The 20,527-nt window shown below is 37.9% G+C and overlaps 1 protein-coding gene across 1 annotated transcript in view; it reads left to right on the top strand.

Moving 5' to 3' along the window:
- LOC124721530 (protein purity of essence) overlaps positions 1–20,527 on the top strand; it is a 482,247-nt gene that overhangs the window by 201,840 nt on the left and 259,880 nt on the right. The window contains exons 30-33 of the mRNA XM_047246550.1: positions 11,669–11,858; positions 15,039–15,241; positions 16,801–16,960; positions 19,644–19,825. Of these exons, the coding sequence (XP_047102506.1) occupies positions 11,669–11,858; positions 15,039–15,241; positions 16,801–16,960; positions 19,644–19,825 (735 nt within the window). The remainder of the gene's footprint in view (positions 1–11,668; positions 11,859–15,038; positions 15,242–16,800; positions 16,961–19,643; positions 19,826–20,527) is intronic.

A 20,527-nucleotide genomic window follows, 5' to 3' on the forward strand; every position in this document is an offset into this window, starting at 1 on the left:
TTGCTTGAATCCAGTATATTGAACATGTGACACTACTTCCGGTCGCACACTTTATCTTGGCCTCTCTGTGATTGGTGATAGTTGAACAATTTTATGCCACTTTGGAATATTTACTTTCTTTACCAACCTTAGCTATGAAACAATATTATGTGCCATAGCTGTTGTGATTGTAGTGTTGATTCGAGTGCTGTGTTGTGCGAAGTGATTGTGAATATTATTTTAAAAAATGAACGAAGAAGCTGTACCAGGTCCTTCTATTGACTCACCATCAACTTTCATGTCACTTCTATGACGCAGTAATCCATTACATGTTTGTTTCTTTTATAAGCTATAAGCTGGCAGCCCTGAGAGGAGGAGGCTGGCCTTTAATCAGCAGCCAGTTGCAGCCAATCAAATGATTTCGCTCTCAGCATCGTCCGTTAAGGTGCTAAGCAAAACTGTGGAATCTGTACCATCAGCCAGTTGGAATGCAGGAAAGTCATGAGATTCGAGATCAGAACCTCTAGTGTCCAAAATGTTTACGTGGCTTGTGATGCAGAAAAAAACTAAAATTGCAATTTAAAAAACTAAAATACACTAAAATTCAATTTTTATTACACTTTTCAAAACAAATGAACTTTGTTCATCTAGTGTCTCTCCATTGGTAAATCGCTACTGGTAACTGAATAGGAGATGTCATTTCAACAAACTATTGTTATATTTTACATCTTGTTAGTCTACCTACACTGTAACACAATAAGGTAAAGTGCATGGCCCTGTCTTCAGAAAGGTGTGGGAACATATCGATAGTTAATTATGTCGTTTGTCATAATTTTAATATTTTATTGTCCATCTTAGTTAATATATTCAACAACGAGTCTGGAAAAGGTTCTGGATTATCCTAGTATTCACTTCTTGTTTTTATGCCATCTATTCAACAACGAGTCTGGAAAAGGTTCTGGATTATCCTAGTATTCACTTCTTGTTTTTATGCCATCTATTCCCTCAAGGTTTCATTAATTGTCATGGACTGACAAACGGCACATTCAAAATATTCATTGAAGCTAAGTTAATCAGCATTTTCTTCATGCTCCAGTATTTGCTGCCATTATTCAGTTGCAATTTCTTCCTTTCCAGGTGTGAATTCTTCTGTAAGTTACCAGTGAAAGACAGCCTTCTTGAAGCGGTTTGAGATTGTACTTTCTTGGCCAGAATTGCAGATACTTCTTACAAAATGCACAGCTTTTAAGATCATAACTTTTCTCATAGTTAGCCAGGTCTGCCTCTTCTGTACAAGTTTCATCCTATATTTTTGTTCGACATTTTATAATGCCTTGGTGAAGTGGCTGAATGTGGCTTGTGCAATTGGGAGGAAAAATACACTAAATTTATGCTATGTACATATGACATATCTTGGGATGCACTGCACATTGGTCAATAAACAGGAGGATTTTCCAATTTCTAACACACAACCTTGCATCCCAGACACACATGAATTGTTCAGATATGGTAGTTGTCACAAATGCGTTCACATTAGAGTTATATTTACATGGAAATGTTCACTTATTTTTAAAGAATTGTGGGTTCTTTGTATCCCCAATTATTAGCTACTCCAACGTTTCTGTTCCACTTTCATTACAACATAATAAAACAGTTAGCCTCTCTATATTAAATTTTCTGCCATGGCAGTTTTCTCCTTTAAATTCAAGAGAAGGTGAAAAAATAAGCCCGTTTCATGTGCATTAGAAACATTGATGGAAGAGTATTTTTCCATGACTGAACAGTGTCAGTGTTTACAATTCTAGCTTCACCTAAAACACGTTTATACACTAAATTATGTCTGTTTTTTAACCTTTCAATCCAACCATTGGAAGGTGTGAAATCTGCGAGTCCGAGCTCTAGTGCCAAATACTTTGCTTTAGCATGAACCACATTGCGATCAGCTGGAATACTCAAAACACAAGCTTATTTTATCCGCTTCAGTAGCACATTTTCCAGTTGTGGAAGCTGACGATTGTGCATTCATTTTCATTGGCCATTTCCTCCTTCCAAACATGCTGCTTAAATTATTTTTCATTTGGGGAATATTGTATTTAATGTTGATGGAGGAATGTTGACTTCCACACACTATCAACACATTTCATGTGAAGATTTTTTTACCCTTTCCTGATTAATGTTCCACTTTCCTTCATTTGTTAACTGTCTCACTGACTTTATCCATGATTTATTGGTATACCATCCAACACGAAAAAATCACAGACCGAGAGTCAGTCGAATGCTAAACACCAACAAAGAACATCAGTGACAGAATTAAATGCTATTTGTTTTACTGTTAGGCCACTAAGAAGTCATCAGAACTACAACCAACCTATAAAAATTACTTCTGCACGTCATTTCTACCATAGCAAACAAAGTTGCTGGCACTAAACAACACTGTCTCCGTGCACATTTCTGCATCCTGCAGCTACAAACACTGCTACTCCCACCACTTTCAGAAGTCATGGCAGCAAAAGTTGCTATGGGCAGACAGTAATGGTACCAGTGCTGCCGAGTTTGTACACACTAATAGAGAAGCGATAATGTACAAACAAATTGTTTAAGATAACTGGGACTTTCAAAACTGGATGCACTAAGCTAGAAAACATGGTAATTAGGAATGTGCCAATGAGATTTCACGTAATATATTTTTGCTAGCAAATAATTGTTGATGTTTTGAAATGTTATTTCACTTCTCAGTGCAGTATCATATGAAATTGATGAAGGTCATACGTTACGAAGTTTGCTTTGGCCCTTGATAAACTTCTTCACCGTTAGTTCCTCAATTCTGCTACCACCCTTGGACATTTGATATCACAGATGGTAACTCATAACCTCACATTTGCAGTTGGGAATGGGCTAAACGAAATGATGTGACATGACAGACAGTATGAACACACCCGACATAACAGTGACAGTGCCTTGATGTGACAGCCAGTGTGATTTGGCCTACCCTGTTGCAGTGAGGCACATCCAAAAGACTCAGTGTTGAACTTTTAGTTTAATCATTGCTGTGGTGGATAATAATTCCAATTATGACATTAGTTAGGAAATCTTGTTACAAATATGCTGGCCCACTTGTATTTCTACAAAAGTTGAAGAAATTAAGTTTGCATCAGATTTATCAGTCATCTCTACAGAAATATGTCGATTGATAGAAATAATCAAGAAATTGCTACCTACTGTGTTTACTTCTAATATGTTTGCTGTTTTACTCACCATATAGCAGAGGTACTGAGTCACAGATAGGTACAACAATTATAGCATTTGGCCATTAAGGCACATACACAGGTGTGTGTGTGTGTGTGTGTGTGTGTGTGTGTGTGTGTGTGTTGACCACTGTAGTGTGGTTTCAGTTGCCTGAGACTGCAGGCGCACGCGTGCGTGCGTGTGTGTATGTTGTATGTGCGCGCGCGTGTGCGTGTGCGTGTGCGTGTGCGTGTGTGTGTGTGTGTGTGTGTGTGTGTGTGGAGAGAGAGAGAGAGAGAGAGAGAGAGAGAGAGAGATGTCCTCTTTTTTTTGACGAAGGCCTTAATGGCCGAATGCCATAATTGTGAGAGTCTTTATGTTGTGCCTATCTGCGACTCAGCATCTCCACTATATGGTGAGTAGCTACTTTGCTTCTCATAATATGGTTACATTCCATCCCGGGTTTCCATTGTTTGATTTTTGCCCTTTTACTAGAAACCAAATCCATGGTCTCACCTTACAAGACTGAATGTGGATGGTGATGCAGAACATTCTATTTCACTTTGCAATAACTGTCAGGTTTGGCAAAAGTAAGGAACATTGCTAATATCTCTTACAACTTGATACTGAGAGATTTATGGCTGGCCTTTGTGAGGTATTCTTGTAAGTAAAGGCATCAACAGGCCCTTGAGGGAACTCAACAGATAATATTTGATATTTCACATACATTGTCTGATATACCTATGCTGTGGAGGCGTGACATATTCCAATGCAGAGTTATTTGAAGTGGTTTTACTACAGATGGAGCCATGGAGCCTTCAGAGAGATAGGAGTTAACATTGAAGAAGTTGATAAGTTTATGTGGAGAGGATCAGGTGAAATGCATTAAAAAAAATGGTGCCAACACAAGAAGTTGAGAGACCATGATGATGATACTAGTGAATCTGAAGCAGATAAAATTTTGGAACACATATGACAATTACTATAAGGTGCTAAAACAGTTAAATGTATGTGAGTGCAGCATGTATACATGTGACAGTGGTCTAGGTTTGTTTGTAAGCAGGGTGGTATTATGTTTTAAGCACAAGAATGTAGAATTTGACACATTTTGTAATTGGGTACCTGTGATAATTATGACCAATGGTTGGTCCTTAACAGATGTTGTATGTTAGTAATTTTTGTATGTTCTTCTTAATTAGTGTGTGTAGTGAGTGAAATGTTATGTAACAGTGTGTGTATAGTGTGTGCAGTGACTGATAGTGAGATATGAGTGAACAGTGTGGCATTACATTATTTAAAAAGTTATTTGTAAAAAAAAAAAAAGTATTGTATATCAGGAGTAAATCTAATGATTGTCTCTAACTAGAAGTCTGTAAATATATGTGTATACGAATTAGTTTATTTTAAATTGATATAAACTTGTAAATATTTTGACATGTCCTATATCCTTGTAAAAAGAGATCTACGGATTAAGAAGACTACTACTACTACTACTACTACTACTACTACTACTAATAATAATAATAATAATAATAATAATAATAATAATAATAATAGTAATAATGATAATGATAATAATTACTTAATGAGTCCCAAAATGGGTTGCCAGAGATCAATTTCAAGGGAAAATGTCTTTGGATTATTAAAATTTGTTGTCAACTTTCCATTATACATCACTATTAATAATAAATTTTCTGAATGACCATATACAATGATCAACATACTCAGTCTGCAGATTTTAGTGCTAGATCCTCTGTCTGTCTACAGTTTCAGGAGACAAGTAAATCTTTTATCATGGTATTATAAATCATCTGCAGAATTCACAAGCCCCTCTGAATCTGATATAATTTAAGAGAACAGTAGAAACTGTTAATCAAAAAGTTCAGGCAGAAGTTAATTGTCAGAGAACACAGCTGCCCAAGATACACTATGACCAACCATTAGTGTATAGTCCACATATTGTGTGATGATTACTTTTTATCTGTTCTTTTGGTTCACATTTGTGTTTGTTTACATATCATAGAATTGGGTGAGATTGATATTACACGATAAGAATGGTGACTATATAGTTGTCTGTGGGGCAATTAATTTCCAGATAATATGAAGACAAATGTTTGCTCTCTTCATGTTGGCAGAGACTTACATGGCTTCAAAGGGGATTCCCATTGGTGAGCAAATCTAGTATTGACCTGTGCAGTCTGTTAAAAGGATAAAATTTGCTTACAATTTTACCCATTTTTGTGGTGCAAAATACTTTTGAATATAAGTTAGAATTGTTTTTGTGTGTTATTGTCTGGACATAGTATTTTATATTATTGTTTTCTGTCTATTTTAGTAGTCTTCATTATCTGCAGTGTGGTACAATTTCTTAGCTAAAACCATATAAGTCCAACAGGGTGAGACGGACCACACTGTAGTGCTATACAAGTAATGCAATACGTAGTCGTATAGCTAGTAATAAATTTTAAAGATAACCTTGCTAGTGTCCCTCCATGTATTGTGTTAGATTATGATTAAACCAACGTCAGTGTCGATCTTGGAAAATCATTTGTTACTGATAGACATGGTAAGAAATGCCATGAACAGATATCCAGTCACTATAAGTCTGAAACAAGCATCATTATCTTTGGGGTCAGCTGCTGGTGACTTACTCCCTCTCTATGTGATAGACAGAGGTATGAGTATTTTCAGAAACTGTGGTTGGAAAATGTTCACAAAGGCCAACCTTTGCTGCAACAAATCATGGTGTGCTGCTACGGCTTGATATAATTGTGCTTCACATAGTTGAATTTGAATGCCAACATTTATGGACTGGTTTGAAAAAACTTTTCTTTCACATGCCTAGCATCTGGAAGGTGTTAAAGTTATTCTGGGAGACTATTTACTATTTCACCTCAGTCCAGATGTTCGTTCTCTCTCTCTCTCTCTCTCTCTCTCTCTCTCTCTCTCTTTGTAGTGTTCATAGTGTAATATATTTGAATGCCACCAAATACAAAAAATCTGTCACTTTCTTCAGGTCTAGAAGAGATGTGTACTCAGAAGGGTCTTAGGGGGAGGTGGTGTCAACAAGTAAAGTGAACATAATGTGCAGGATCTTGCAGAAGCAGTTGTAGACAATTTATAGAAATGTTCATTTGTACCTGTGAATTTTTTTTTGAGAAAGCTATAGAAAATACCCACAGATTACAGATTTGCGTGTGTAGTGCCAGAAATTCTGGAAGACTGGGAAATCGAGGTACTCGGAATGAGACAAATTGGTGAGTCTCACAAATTGTTTAGAGTTGAAGAAACTGACATCTCAGTACAGCCTGTGCAGGTCATCTTATGCATCTTACCATTACCTTCTATCGAAGGATGTGATTGTTTAAAGTATGCATTTCCAAAGGCTACTGATGTTAAGGAATGCTAAACATTCATAGCCATAAACATCTCAGTTTTTCTCATTTTAATTTTGATATTATTTCTACAACACAATTGAAATAAAAAATCTGTTGTTGTTGTTGTGGTCTTCAGTCCTGAGACTGGTTTGATGCAGCTCTCCATGCTACTCTATCCTGTGCAAGCTTCTTCATCTCCCAGTACCTACTGCAACCTACATCCTTCTGAATCTGCTTAGTGTATTCATCTCTTGGTCTCCCTCTACGATTTTTACCCTCCACGCTGCCCTCCAATACTAAATTGGTGATCCCTTGATGCCTCAGAACATGTCCTACCAACCGATCCCTTCTTCTGGTCAAGTTGTGCCACAAACTTCTCTTCTCCCCGATCCTATTCAATACTTCCTCATTAGTTATGTGATCTACCCATCTAATCTTCAGCATTCTTCTGTAGCACCACATTTCGAAAGCTTCTATTCTCTTCTTGTCCAAACTATTTATCGTCCATGTTTCACTTCCATACATGGCTACACTCCATACGAATACTTTCAGAAATGACTTCCTGACACTTAAATCAATACTGGATGTTAACAAATTTCTCTTCTTCAGAAACGCTTTCCTTGCCATTGCCAGCCTACATTTTATATCCTCTCTACTTCGACCATCATCAGTTATTTTGCTCCCCAAATAGCAAAACTCCTTTACTACTTTAAGTGCCTCATTTCCTAATCTAATTCCCTCAGCATCACCTGACTTAATTAGACTACATTCCATTATCCTTGTTTTGCTTTTGTTGATGTTCATCTTATATCCTCCTTTCAAGACACTGTCCATTCCATTCAACTGCTCTTCCAAGTCCTTTGCTGTCTCTGACAGAATTACAATGTCATCGGCGAACCTCAAAGTTTTTATTTCTTCTCCATGAATTTTAATACCTACTCCAAATATTTCTTTTGTTTCCTTTACTGCTTGCTCAATATACAGATTGAACAACATCGGGGAGAGGCTACAACCCTGTCTTACTCCCTTCCCAACCACTGCTTCCCTTTCATGTCCCTCGACTCTTATAACTGCCATCTGGTTTCTGTACAAATTGTAAATAGCTTTTCGCTCCCTGTATTTTACCCCTGCCACCTTTAGAATTTGAAAGAGAGTATTCCAGTCAACATTGTCAAAAGCTTTCTCTAAGTCTACAAATGCTAGAAACGTAGGTTTGCCTTTCCTTAATCTTTCTTCTAAGATAAGTCTTAAGGTCAGTATTGCCTCACGTGTTCCAGTGTTTCTACGGAATCCAAACTGATCTTCCCCGAGGTTGGCTTCTACTAGTTTTTCCATTCGTCTGTAAAGAATTCGTGTTAGTATTTTGCAGCTGTGACTTATTAAGCTGATAGTTCGGTAATTTTCACATCTGTCAACACCTGCTTTCTTTGGGATTGGAATTATTATATTCTTCTTGAAGTCTGAGGGTATTTCGCCTGTTTCATACATCTTGCTCACCAGATGGTAAAGTTTTGTCAGGACTGGCTCTCCCACGGCCGTCAGTAGTTCCAATGGAATATTGTCTACTCCGGGGGCCTTGTTTCGACTCAGGTCTTTCAGTGCTCTGTCAAACTCTTCACGCAGTATCATATCTCCCATTTCATCTTCATCTACATCCTCTTCCATTTCCATAATATTGTCCTCCAGTACATCGCCCTTGTGTAGACCCTCTATATACTCCTCCCACCTTTCTGCTTTCCCTTCTTTGCTTAGAACTGGGTTTCCATCTGAGCTCTTGATATTCATACAAGTCGTTCTCTTATCTCCAAAGGTCTCTTTAATTTTCCTGTAGGCGGTATCTATCTTACCCCTAGTGAGATAGGCCTCTACATCCTTACATTTGTCCTCTAGCCATCCCTGCTTAGCCATTTTGCACTTCCTGACGATCTCATTTTTGAGACGTTTGTATTCCTTTTTGCCTGTTTCACTTACTGCATTTTTATATTTTCTCCTTTCATCAATTAAATTCAATATTTCTTCTGTTACCCAAGGATTTCTACTAGCCCTCGTCTTTTTACCTACTTGATCCTCTGCTGCCTTCACTACTTCATCCCTCAAAGCTACCCATTCTTCTTCTACTGTATTTATTTCCCCCATTCCTGTCAATTGCTCCCTTATGCTCTCCCTGAATCTCTGTACAACCTCTGGTTCTTTTAGTTTATCCAGGTCCCATCTCCTTAAATTCCCACCTTTTTGCAGTTTCTTCAGTTTTAATCTACAGGTCATAACCAATAGATTGTGGTCAGAGTCCACATCTGCCCCTGGAAATGTCTTACAATTTAAAACCTGGTTCCTAAATCTCTGTCTTACCATTATATAATCTATCTGATACCTTTTAGTATCTCCAGGGTTCTTCCATGTATACAACCTTCTTTCATGATTCTTAAACCAAGTGTTAGTTATGATTATGTTGTGCTCTGTGCAAAATTCGACCAGGCGGCTTCCTCTTTCATTTCTGTCCCCCAATCCATATTCACCTACTATGTTTCCTTCTCTCCCTTTTCCTACACTCGAATTCCAGTCACCCATGACTATTAAATTTTCGTCTCCCTTCACAATCTGAATAATTTCTTTTATTTCATCATACATTTCTTCAATTTCTTCGTCATCTGCAGAGCTAGTTGGCATATAAACTTGTACTACTGTAGTAGGCGTGGGCTTCGTATCTATCTTGGCCACAATAATGCGTTCACTATGCTGTTTGTAGTAGCTTACCCGCATTCCTATTTTCCTATTCATTATTAAACCTACTCCTGCATTACCCCTATTTGATTTTGTGTTTATAACCCTGTAGTCACCTGACCAGAAGTCTTGTTCCTCCTGCCACCGAACTTCACTAATTCCCACTATATCTAACTTCAACCTATCCATTTCCCTTTTTAAATTTTCTAACCTACCTGCCCGATTAAGGGATCTGACATTCCACGCTCCGATCCGTAGAACGCCAGTTTTCTTTCTCCTGATAACGACATCCTCTTGAGTAGTCCCCGCCCGGAGATCCGAATGGGGGACTATTTTACCTCCGGAATATTTTACCCAAGAGGACGCCATCATCATGTAATCATACAGTAAAGCTGCATGCCCTCGGGAAAAATTACGGCTGTAGTTTCCCCTTGCTTTCAGCCGTTCGCAGTACCAGCACAGCAAGGCCGTTTTGGTTATTGTTACAAGGCCAGATCAGTCAATCATCCAGACTGTTGCCCTTGCAACTACTGAAAAGGCTGCTGCCCCTCTTCAGGAACCACACGTTTGTCTGGCCTCTCAACAGATACCCCTCCGTTGTGGTTGCACCTACGGTACGGCTATCTGTATCGCTGAGGCACACAAGCCTCCCCACCAACGGCAAGGTCCATGGTTCATGGGGGGGGATAAAAAATCTAGAACAATTTATTATTCTAATTCATCAACCCCCACTTAATTTTCTGTATAATCTCAAAAATGGCTTAACCAAAGTTCCCAAGATATTTGAGGAATCACTTGTGGTTGCTGTAACAAGAAATAGATATGATCAGTCTCACTCCAAAATAAGCAAAAGATTGATGACTCATTTTATTTTTTTATGGTACTCTGATTAGGTGGAAAAGTATTGTAACACATTTTTCTGATGCCTTTTGTTTGGGCTCTTTGTGTGTTAAAATTTGTTTTACCATAACTAAGCATCATTAGTGGCTAGAAACAAAAATCTTTTAAAAGAAATTATCAGTCTCCTCTCATTTATGACTTGTTTTTGGTGGCAAGTTTTGTTAACCCATCTGATGGACACAGAGTCTCCTTTCTCGGGCTAGCACCACATTAAATCAGTTAGCATTTGTGTTCTGTACAGACTGGGCATTCAAATTACGTGTCATATTCTTTGTGAGGTTAACTTGTGCATGCTGGGCTTCTTAATGCCATAATTAAGATATTAATGACATGACATAGTGATTAACACCCTAGTTTTGAATTTGGGAGGACTGAGGGTCAAATTCCCATCTGACCACACAGTTCAATGTTTGATGTGATTTCCCTGAGTCGTTAAGTCAAATGTTGAAATGGTGTTTTTGAATAGCACATGACCATTTTCCTTCCCTACCCCACCATCCACCATCAAGTTTGTATTCCATCATCATCATCATCAACAACTGGATGTTAAACCCTAATTTTCCTTTTTCCACCTTTATGTTGGTATAAGTTTCTGTGCATATTGACAGTAACCTTTTTATTTGAGATTGTCATCTAATTACTTTTATTGTTATTATTATTATTATTATTATTATTAGTAGTAGTAGTAGTAGTAGTAGTAGTATTTCATTGTACCACAGATGTGGGTGATGGTGAATTTACAGCAATATGTACATAATTACTGAATTGCTGAACACAGTAATTGCTGATCTTTGCCAATATTCCATGTCTTGTGTGATTGTCTGTGTACTAATAAAACTTATTATTGATAAATAACAATATCTCAATCTTTTTGCTGTAGAAGTATTATCCACCACGTATCCAGCCTAGTGAAGTTGCCCCCTTCCAAAGCCTCCTCACCCTAGGCGTATTTCAAAAAAAGGCAGTCACATAAGAAACCTGGGCAGACATGCAGAAACATAAAAGCAAGGAGTATTGTGCTGCTGTGCATAATTAGGAGTTTTATAGAGCTAAACCATGTATTAAAAAGCTGAGTACAGAAATGTTACAAAAAAAATAATTCCAGTGCCAGGAACACATCTGAGGGCTTGGGTGAAGTGTGCTTATTGTAGAGCCAACAAGTCACTAAATTGTAAGCAATATCAAAATTGTTTAAAGTGACTGTTGCTGTTTTTGTTCTGAAATAAAATGACACCCATTTTGTTGAATTAGACTTATTGCAGGTGTGAGAGGGATCATCAAGATATTCCATTCTTGTATGATAACATTCTAGACCACAGTAAACATTCTGATTGAATCCACTTTCTGTTTTCCACAGTATTGATCGAAACACAAAGATGTAACATGAAGATTTGAATTATGTAAAGGTTATATATGAAAATAACTTGACAAAGGCAGTAAAATATGCTGTTTCCAAATTATTTCAGGCTTTATCAAAACGTAGCCGTCTGGCAAGTGAGGATGCCCATACACAGAACATGCCCTCGGCTGATCAGCCATTGTCATCCACTCCAATGCAGCAGCGGAATGTCTCTCCTGTTCATGTGGAATCTGGTACAGAAGGAACTGCTAATGCAGAAGCAGCAAAGCAGTCTCATCATACTTCAAAAATAATTGGTAAGTGTGTCATTTCTGTTTGACGACACTAAACATGTTTTACAAGGCTAAATATTCCATCCTCTCCTTTGTACTGCTTTTTAAAGTTTCAAAATAAGCCTTCTCCAAAGGGATGTTAGTTGTCACAAATGATTATATATTTGCTTTTGAAGTTTCAGACACTACCAAAGCTGTGATTCTTAGTTACATTGCTCCATCTTATGTTTCTGCCCTAAGCATCTTAATAGGATTTTGAGGATTATTTGGCAGTCATTTCAATAGTGCAGGTGTATATTTTAAAATGGCATTGATGCTGTTGAGTTCATCTTGTAGAGTAAATTAGTGAGGTTTTGTCAGAACTCGTGTGATAAGGATGGTTGATTGTAAAAAATGGATTTGTTCATTCAGAATTATAACGATCACATTTCTATTCATTATTATAGCAATAGAAATTTCATTACATTCAGGAAGTGTTAAAAGAAACATTATTTCTCATTGTCTGTGTAGAATTTCTGAAGTTATACATGCCTTGTGGCTGTTACCTTGGGGTGAGCTCCCTGGGAAATATGTCCCACATTGAGTGAGCATACAGTTGGCAAATACAGGGTCCTGGGATGAGAATTGGGAAGCATTATTAGGCTCAAAATGTGGCAAGTTCTGTCTGTGCTCATGGCTGTCCCTCATAATTTTGGCCTGTGGTAATTCCACAGTATTTAGGTGATAATTGAAACTGTAGCAGTCAGTCAGATTTTATAGCGTTTAGTGTTGCTGTGCTACTGTAGCTTTCAACATACATTATTTTTGAGAAGGCGATGGTCAGTTTACCATATTATTATCACAGGGGGTTTCATGACTCTTCTCAACTCATTTTCATACTGTGATGGCACTTACTCCATTTGAAACTGGTCATTCAAAATAGTGAAATGTATCAACAGTTATTAGCTACTGCTTTGTCTGTACACAAAGTATTTGCCAGGAATGATGCTGGCATTTTATATGATTGTCAGGAGAGATAGGTGGGCATAAGAATTCTGTTGGTGAGCTGTTGCTAATGAGTTCAAAAGTGGTTGCTAAACGCAAAAGAAGTAGCATATAGAGAAGATTAGAGGGGGAATAGTAGTTAGGAATGAAGTGGTGGTGTTCAGGGGAAGGGGATGGTGAAGTAAAAATAGACATAAATGAATATGTGTACACACAAACAAAAAATGATTAAACAATTTGAAACTTAAGAGACCTTGTACAGTATCAGTGGTGAAAGCACCTATGTCATATTTTCCAGTTAGGGTTTAGAAATCTGCCAGTGCTGGGTATATAGTGACTGCTTTTGCTTGTGTGTTCAGATATTCCAAAGTCATGAATATCTGGTCTTCTTCTGTCTGACACATTGCTATTGTGCCCCACTACTCTCCTGCTACTCCATTTCAAAAAATTTTCACATGGTATCTACATTTAATTCAAAAATCAAATATTTTGTAGCTCCTTGTTCTTTCTCCTTTATCATTCTTGTATCTTTCTATATTTTTGCATATTCTTGTAAACCACTTTTATTAACCTATTAGATTGAAAAATATGTACAAACTGCATATGGTTTGCCATATTTGCAGCTTTAATTATCATGGAGTGTGAGTGTGAGTGTGAGTGTGAGTTTGAGTGTGTGTGTGTGTGTGTGTGTGTGTGTGTGTGTGTGTGTGTGTCAGGCAGACAAACTTTCGAAATTACAGTAGTTACAATTTTCAACAACAGATGGCGCTGCGGTCTGGGAAACTCTATAGTACGATATTTTCCACATATCCACCATGCGTAGCAATAATATGGCGTAGTCTCTGAATGAAATTACCCGAAACCTTTGACAACGTGTCTGGCGGAATGGCTTCACATGCAGATGAGATGTACTGCTTCAGCTGTTCAATTGTTTCTGGATTCTGGCGGTACACCTGGTCTTTCAAGTGTCCCCACAGAAAGAAGTCACAGGGGTTCATGTCTGGCGAATAGGGAGGCCAATCCATGCCGCATCCTGTATGTTTCGGATAGCCCAAAGCAATCACACGATCATCGAAATATTCATTCAGGAAATTAAAGACGTCGGCCGTGCGATGTGGCCGGGCACCATCTTGCATAAACCACGAGGTGTTCGCAGTGTCGTCTAAGGCAGTTTGTACCGCCACAAATTCACGAAGAATGTCCAGATAGCGTGATGCAGTAATCGTTTCGGATCTGAAAAATGGGCCAATGATTCCTTTGGAAGAAATGGCGGCCCAGACCAGTACTTTTTGAGGATGCAGGGACGATGGGACTGCAACATGGGGCTTTTTGGTTCCCCATATGCGCCAGTTCTGTTTATTGACGAAGCCGTCCAGGTAAAAATACGCTTCGTCAGTAAACCAAATGCTGCCCACATGCATATTGCCGTCATCAATCCTGTGCGCTATATCGTTAGCGAATGTCTCTCGTGCAGCAATGGTAGCGGCGCTGAGGGGTTTCCGCGTTTGAATTTTGTATGGATAGAGGTGTAAACTCTGGCGCATGCGATGATACGTGGACGTTGGTGTCATTTGGACCGCAGCTCCAACACGGCGAACGGAAACCTGAGGCCGCTGTTGGATCACCTGCTGCACTAGCTGCGCGTTGCCCTCTGTGGTTGCCGTACGCGGTCGCCCTACCTTTCCAGCACGTTCATCCGTCACGTTCCCAGTCCGTTGAAATTTTTCAAACAGATCCTTTATTGTATCGCTTTTCGGTCCTTTGGTTACATTAAACCCCCGTTGAAAACTTCGTCTTGTTGCACATGCTTACAGCAGAAAGACGACGTACAGAATGGCGCACCCACAGACTGTGTTGTCTTCTATATCTTTCACATCACTTGCAGCGCCATCTGTTGTTGAAAATTGTAACTACTGTAATTTCGTAAGTTTGTCCGCCTGAAAATGTACTGTTGTCCCAAGCATATTGCAACAAATGGTGTATTTCTATAGCTGCTTGTTTAGTTTTTATTGCCGTTTCAAATATACCGGTCATTTTTGAAACACCCTGTAGTTATTATGTTATTTGACATTTATATTATCAAACCGTCCTGAAGTAACTAGCAAATTAAAACTTTTGCTCAGCAGATAAAAATATGTGTAGTTGAACGAAGTTGCTTTATCAGTGCTCTTTTATTGTAAAATCTTTGTTGCTTATAAAAATGAAATTTGTGTGTTCCAGCTAACCATAGAGAAGAAATTCTTCGTGAACTTAATGACAACCGTGTTATGTCATGCCTAATGGATTTATTGATTGGGTTTGTGCCAGCTATGCAATGTGCCTGTAGAACAAGCAAAGTTGTTGGCAGCTACAAAAGAGCAAGAGATTCTTTATTTACTCTGCATCTGACCCCAAAGAAATTTGAATTGACAGAGATGTTAATGGTAAGCAGTCAGGAGAAAAATTTTTGCTGGAATAAGAAATAGTTTAGAAGCTAAAGTAGCAGATAATAGTTTCATTTTGTAGTGCTGAACTCTTCAGGTGCCAAATATTGATGCCTTCTTACAGCTCTAACAACAGAATATTTATGTATTTGCTCCCAAAGATACAGAGTAGTATCTCTTCTCTGCAAATATAAATTGAAGTCCTCTGCTTGCTTCTTTCTGTGTGCTCAGATTAATCTCAAGAAATACTGTAGTGATTTTGATATGATTTTTAAAAATGGGTGGACTGATTTTCAAGGAAGGGTCGTGTATATAATTTATAAATATTTCATGCAGATTGGCTTTACTGTGGTGAATTAGTCGACTGCCACTGTGAAAACAAAGGCATAGCCATCAAGCATTGAATGGCAGAACTCGGACCCACAGCTCTCCACAGCATGACTCTTCCTTTCATTTATCAACAATTGGCAAAATGTGTTCAGCACTGTGTGTTCAGTGTGCATGTGCCTTAACTTATTAAGATAGTATTTGTTTGGACACGTCCATACTATACAGAACACTGGTAAAGGAATTTCTGCTGGCAAAAAGGAGATTTAGGTATTTTAAAGATCGTAAAGATGTGGACACGATCTTCTTGGATGGGATTCAGAAATTATTTGAGGTTGACGACAGAAGATTTCACAATGGTTTAACAGATGGTTGATGGACACACGTCAAAAAATGATAATTTCAGAGTACCGATTTCTGCTTCCCTCACATTAACAATCACAATTCACTCTTGTAATTCACTGCAAGTTTTTTGAACATACCATACCAAATATGACCTGGAGTGAAAAGAGTACCACCTCATAATCAGGCTGTGAAGTTTGACTTAAAATGTGAGTGAACCAGATATTTTTATCCAATAGTTTCCTTGCTATCATTTGAGAACAATTGTGTACTGAAAAAAAGTGAATCAAAAATCTGTGGGTTTTAATTTTTTATACTAAGAGTGAAAAGTTTTCCAAAAAACTGCCTCAGCAATGTATGCAGCTTTGCTTCATTTACATACAGTACTTCTTTCAGCAGCATAGCAGATGATTCAACTTTCAGCTCCCTGAACTCCTTGAATCATACCCATATGCGGTCATGATTCTTTGAGTGATGAAGTCTGCTGCAAAACGTTCGCAACAAAGAGTTCCAGTCCTTAGTCTGAACAGGGCATCAGTGCATACTTAACTTCACAAGAGGAGTGCTGTTACGGGCCACATAGCAACATCATTCTTGTTTCTGTTTATCTGGTGTTTCTTTTTGTACCCTCAGCCAGTGTCCTGTACATATCAAATCTCTCTCTCTCTCTCTCTCTCTCTCTCTCTCTCTCTCTCTCTCTCTCTCTCTCTGTGTGTGTGTGTGTGTGTGTGTGTGTGTGTGTGTGTGTGTGTGGTGTGTGTGTGTGAGAGAGAGGGGGGGGGGGGTTGCTCACAAATGCACATGTGTATGGACACTAGAACATTGCAAATGTACTATTCTGCTGAGCATTCATTGCAGTACATTGAAATCTTGCTTGAATTATTGTTCAGGTTCCAACACTTGGCTCTCAAGAAGGTGCTTTTGAGAATGTGCGTATGACATATTCTGGAGAGCAAGGTCAAACTATCAGACAGCTGTTATCTGCACAGATGATCAGGAGGGTAGCAATGTGCTGTATGTCATCCCCTCATGGGAAGAGACATCATCTTGGTAAGTGTTGTAACATTCCTTCATTTTCCATTAGATTCACTGAAAGAACATTTCATTTGCGTGTTGCATGAAATGTGGTGTTCCCGTCAGCATTGGGTTTTACTGTAACTGGAGAAGTGCGGGTGTTGTTTCCTGTGTAATGTAATGCACATAAATCTTCTCTCTGCAGTAGATGAGTGAAACAGTTATAGATGATAGCATGTGCGAAGTGCCAGCAGAAACTTGGATATGTGTTTCAGCACTCAGGCCATTATTAAATAATAATTTCTAGCATATCAGTAAGCAAATTTATTTACATCATCCACCTTAACTTTTGTTTAGCGAACTCGCTGAAGATGTGCTGTAATCTGTTTGAGGCTTTTGATGTATTGGACAGAATTTACTGTCCATCCTTGCTCCAGAAAGTCAGCCATAATCACATCCTCGGCATCACAAAATACTAGAGCTGAACTTTCTCTAACGATCACACAGTTTTGAACTTTTGTTTCTGTGGCGAGTTTTGTGATGCCATTCCATTGACTGCCTCTTTGATTGTAGTTCAAAAAAATGAATCCATGTTGCACCTCCAGTCACAGTTTTTTTTTTCCGGTAGACTGCAGAAGAAACCTTGCAGAATACTACCAAATTCAAATTTTGTACTTAACAAACTTAAGGTAAGGAGAAAAAAGGAGGTATTGCTTTTTGACTGACTCTTGTATGACAAGGTTATAAGTGCAGTGGTTTCTTATCTAATCTGCCTCAGACTTTTTATTGGCACTCTCTCTTCAAAGAACACTTTATGGAATAATGGAAAAATCGATGGATGATGATGTAGAAGCTAGTGTCTTCTGCTTTCACTTCTGCATATAATTCCTCATTACTTTCTCCCTCCCTTACAATGTTTCACACCATAACAATGTGCAGGGTGGCACAGATAAATGATAAAATTTGAAATAATTACAAAAAATGGAATAAACATTCAAAACTTTATTTGATGCTGAAATGTGTATTGTAAAAAAGTGGAAATTTTATTAGGCTTTACATTTTAAAAAATTACATCATTTAAGTGCTGCCCATTCTGTCACAACCATTCAGGAAGTCTATTCTAGAGATATGCACAGCATGGCACAATATGTTCTGTGGTAGGTTGATGATTTTGCCTTCAGTCTTGGTCTTGAGCAGGGCAAGGTTTATTGGTCAATTCAGGTACACAACGCTCTTCAGCTGTCACCGTAAAATATAGTCACAGGCAGAGGTCTGGAGATTGGCGCAGCCACAGGATGTCAGCATTCATAGAAATTACATGATCCACAAACAGATGTTACGCTGTAGCCATAGACAGTCAGGCAGTGTGTAAGGGGACTCTATCCTGTTTAAACCAGTATGCTGACTGTCAAGATTTGGAAGAGAATGGAGACTTTAAGTTAAAATTTGTTTATTATGTTGACATAGCATTGAAATGCCACACCAATAGTGGAGCTTTCCTCATCTTCAAAGAAGTAAGAGCCTATCACCCCATGACACAACAGTCCGCCCAGTAACGCATGTTCTGCTTATTCCTGTATCATCTTAAAGTGAAAATAGGCTCATCTGACATCCAAAAAATTTTAATGAATTAGTATTCTCATTGATTTTAGCTGACAGATTTTCTCATAATTATACACACAATCATTTGGTTTCAGTTCTTGATCAAGTTGATGTTTGTAAGTATGAAATTGAAGGCTATGGAGTTTTCTTGCATGCCCCAGTGATTGAGCGCAGTTGACAAGACAGTTTTTCACACCAAACAACAAGGATTCTTTACACATCATTGTTTTCTGGCTTCCATGCAGACAGTACTCACCATCTAGGACTACCCCCCCCCCCCCCCCCCCCCAAAAAAAAAAAAGAAGAAGAAGAAGAAGAACCAGTCTCTACAAAGTTACATATCCCCCATTTTGATTGTGTGAGAAGAAAAAAAACTTGATTTTGAGACGAGATCTTATAGTGATGCCAAAACAGTCTTTGTGCAGCTGTCACTACGTTGGTAATAAGCACTCACAGCAACAGCATTCTCTGCACTGCCTCACTACTCCATTACAGTGTCCATTACTACTCAGCAGTTTTTAATTTTCCCCCACTTCTTGAACATTTACAGGACTGCCAACATCAACTTCAAATGTTCCCATATCTCTATGCAAACCTGTATCACAAATATGGTCCATGAAACACGAAAATCACTAACTACGTTTCTGCTTCTCATGTTTTATCCACCTGCCACTTCCACATGTTGTTATACTGACACTTCTGTTTTGAGCAGTTTGCCTTTTCTCACAGTTTCTCTTATTGGGGAAGGTACCTATGCATAGCGATTTATTATGTTGCTGTCAGCATAAATCTTTCTGAATGTTTTGTAGTTAAAATTTACAGTCAAGTTATATAAAGTGTACTTTCATATACAGATTTGTACATGTACACAGGAAATCACAGGTTCATTAGTATTTGGTTAAATTACAGTTTTCTTTGTTTTGGGAATGCTAGACATAATTGTTTGGGGCTTTCATATTCACTAACCATATATCTATGTAATGTAACAAATATTACTGTTGAAAATGTAAAGATAATCCATATTAAGTTTAAATATATTGAAAACTAAAAAGATTATAGCCATTTAATTTTCGAGAATATGTTTCAATTTTTATGTTCGTAATACTACTTTTTCCAGCGGTTTCTCATGAGAAAGGAAAAATAACTGTTTTACAGTTAAGTGCATTGTTGAAACAACCAGAGGCTTCTAAGAGGAAACTGACTCTAACTCGTTTATCCTCTGCACCAGTTCCATTTACAGTTTTGTCAATAACAGGCAATCCATGCAATGAAGACTTTCTAGCAGTATGTGGACTTAAGGTAAGTAAATTAACTAATGTTATACATTACATTATTTTTTGTTTCATTTGTATAATATTCTGTAACACTCCCGTTTTCTAATTTTTTTATTTTATTTTTGAAACTGTGTTGAAATTCTTTTATTGTTCTTTATATGATATTCTTTATTATGTGTCTTATAAATAATGTTTTGATGTTGTTGTAGCACTTTGTGTCAGTAATTGTATGAGGTGAATGTTACATGGTTGTCACCTGTATTAAATACAGGCACAGGTCAGTCTGTTGTTGTTCAGTGCTCTTAAATTGGGCTTTAATTTGTTACACAACATAACATTTCTGTGAGAGTGATTTGATAATGCAAAAATCCAAAAAGTTGCTATTTTCAGAATCTCAAAAACGCTCCTTCTGATTTTTTTCAGAAAAGTGTGTGTTTTCTAATTGTGTTTTTGTTTGCTTTTGTTAAAATTTGAAGATAAAGGAAATAATGGATTGAAAGCGAAACTGATTTCTAATATAGAATTGCATTTTTCTTGTCAGCTCATATTGCAAGTAATGATTAGCAGTTAAAACATTTGGAATTTTTGTAGGAGCTTTTATTGTACATTTGGATGATAGTGTCTCCTCTGCAGTTTTTACAGATAAAAAGTATATTAGATTTGCTTAACCTCTCAGGGGTGGGTTAGTCCATTAAAGTACAAGATTCACCTGAGTATAAAATGACCC

This window comes from Schistocerca piceifrons, chromosome X, assembly GCF_021461385.2.
Source record: "Schistocerca piceifrons isolate TAMUIC-IGC-003096 chromosome X, iqSchPice1.1, whole genome shotgun sequence".
NCBI classification, from domain to species: domain Eukaryota; kingdom Metazoa; phylum Arthropoda; class Insecta; order Orthoptera; family Acrididae; genus Schistocerca; species Schistocerca piceifrons.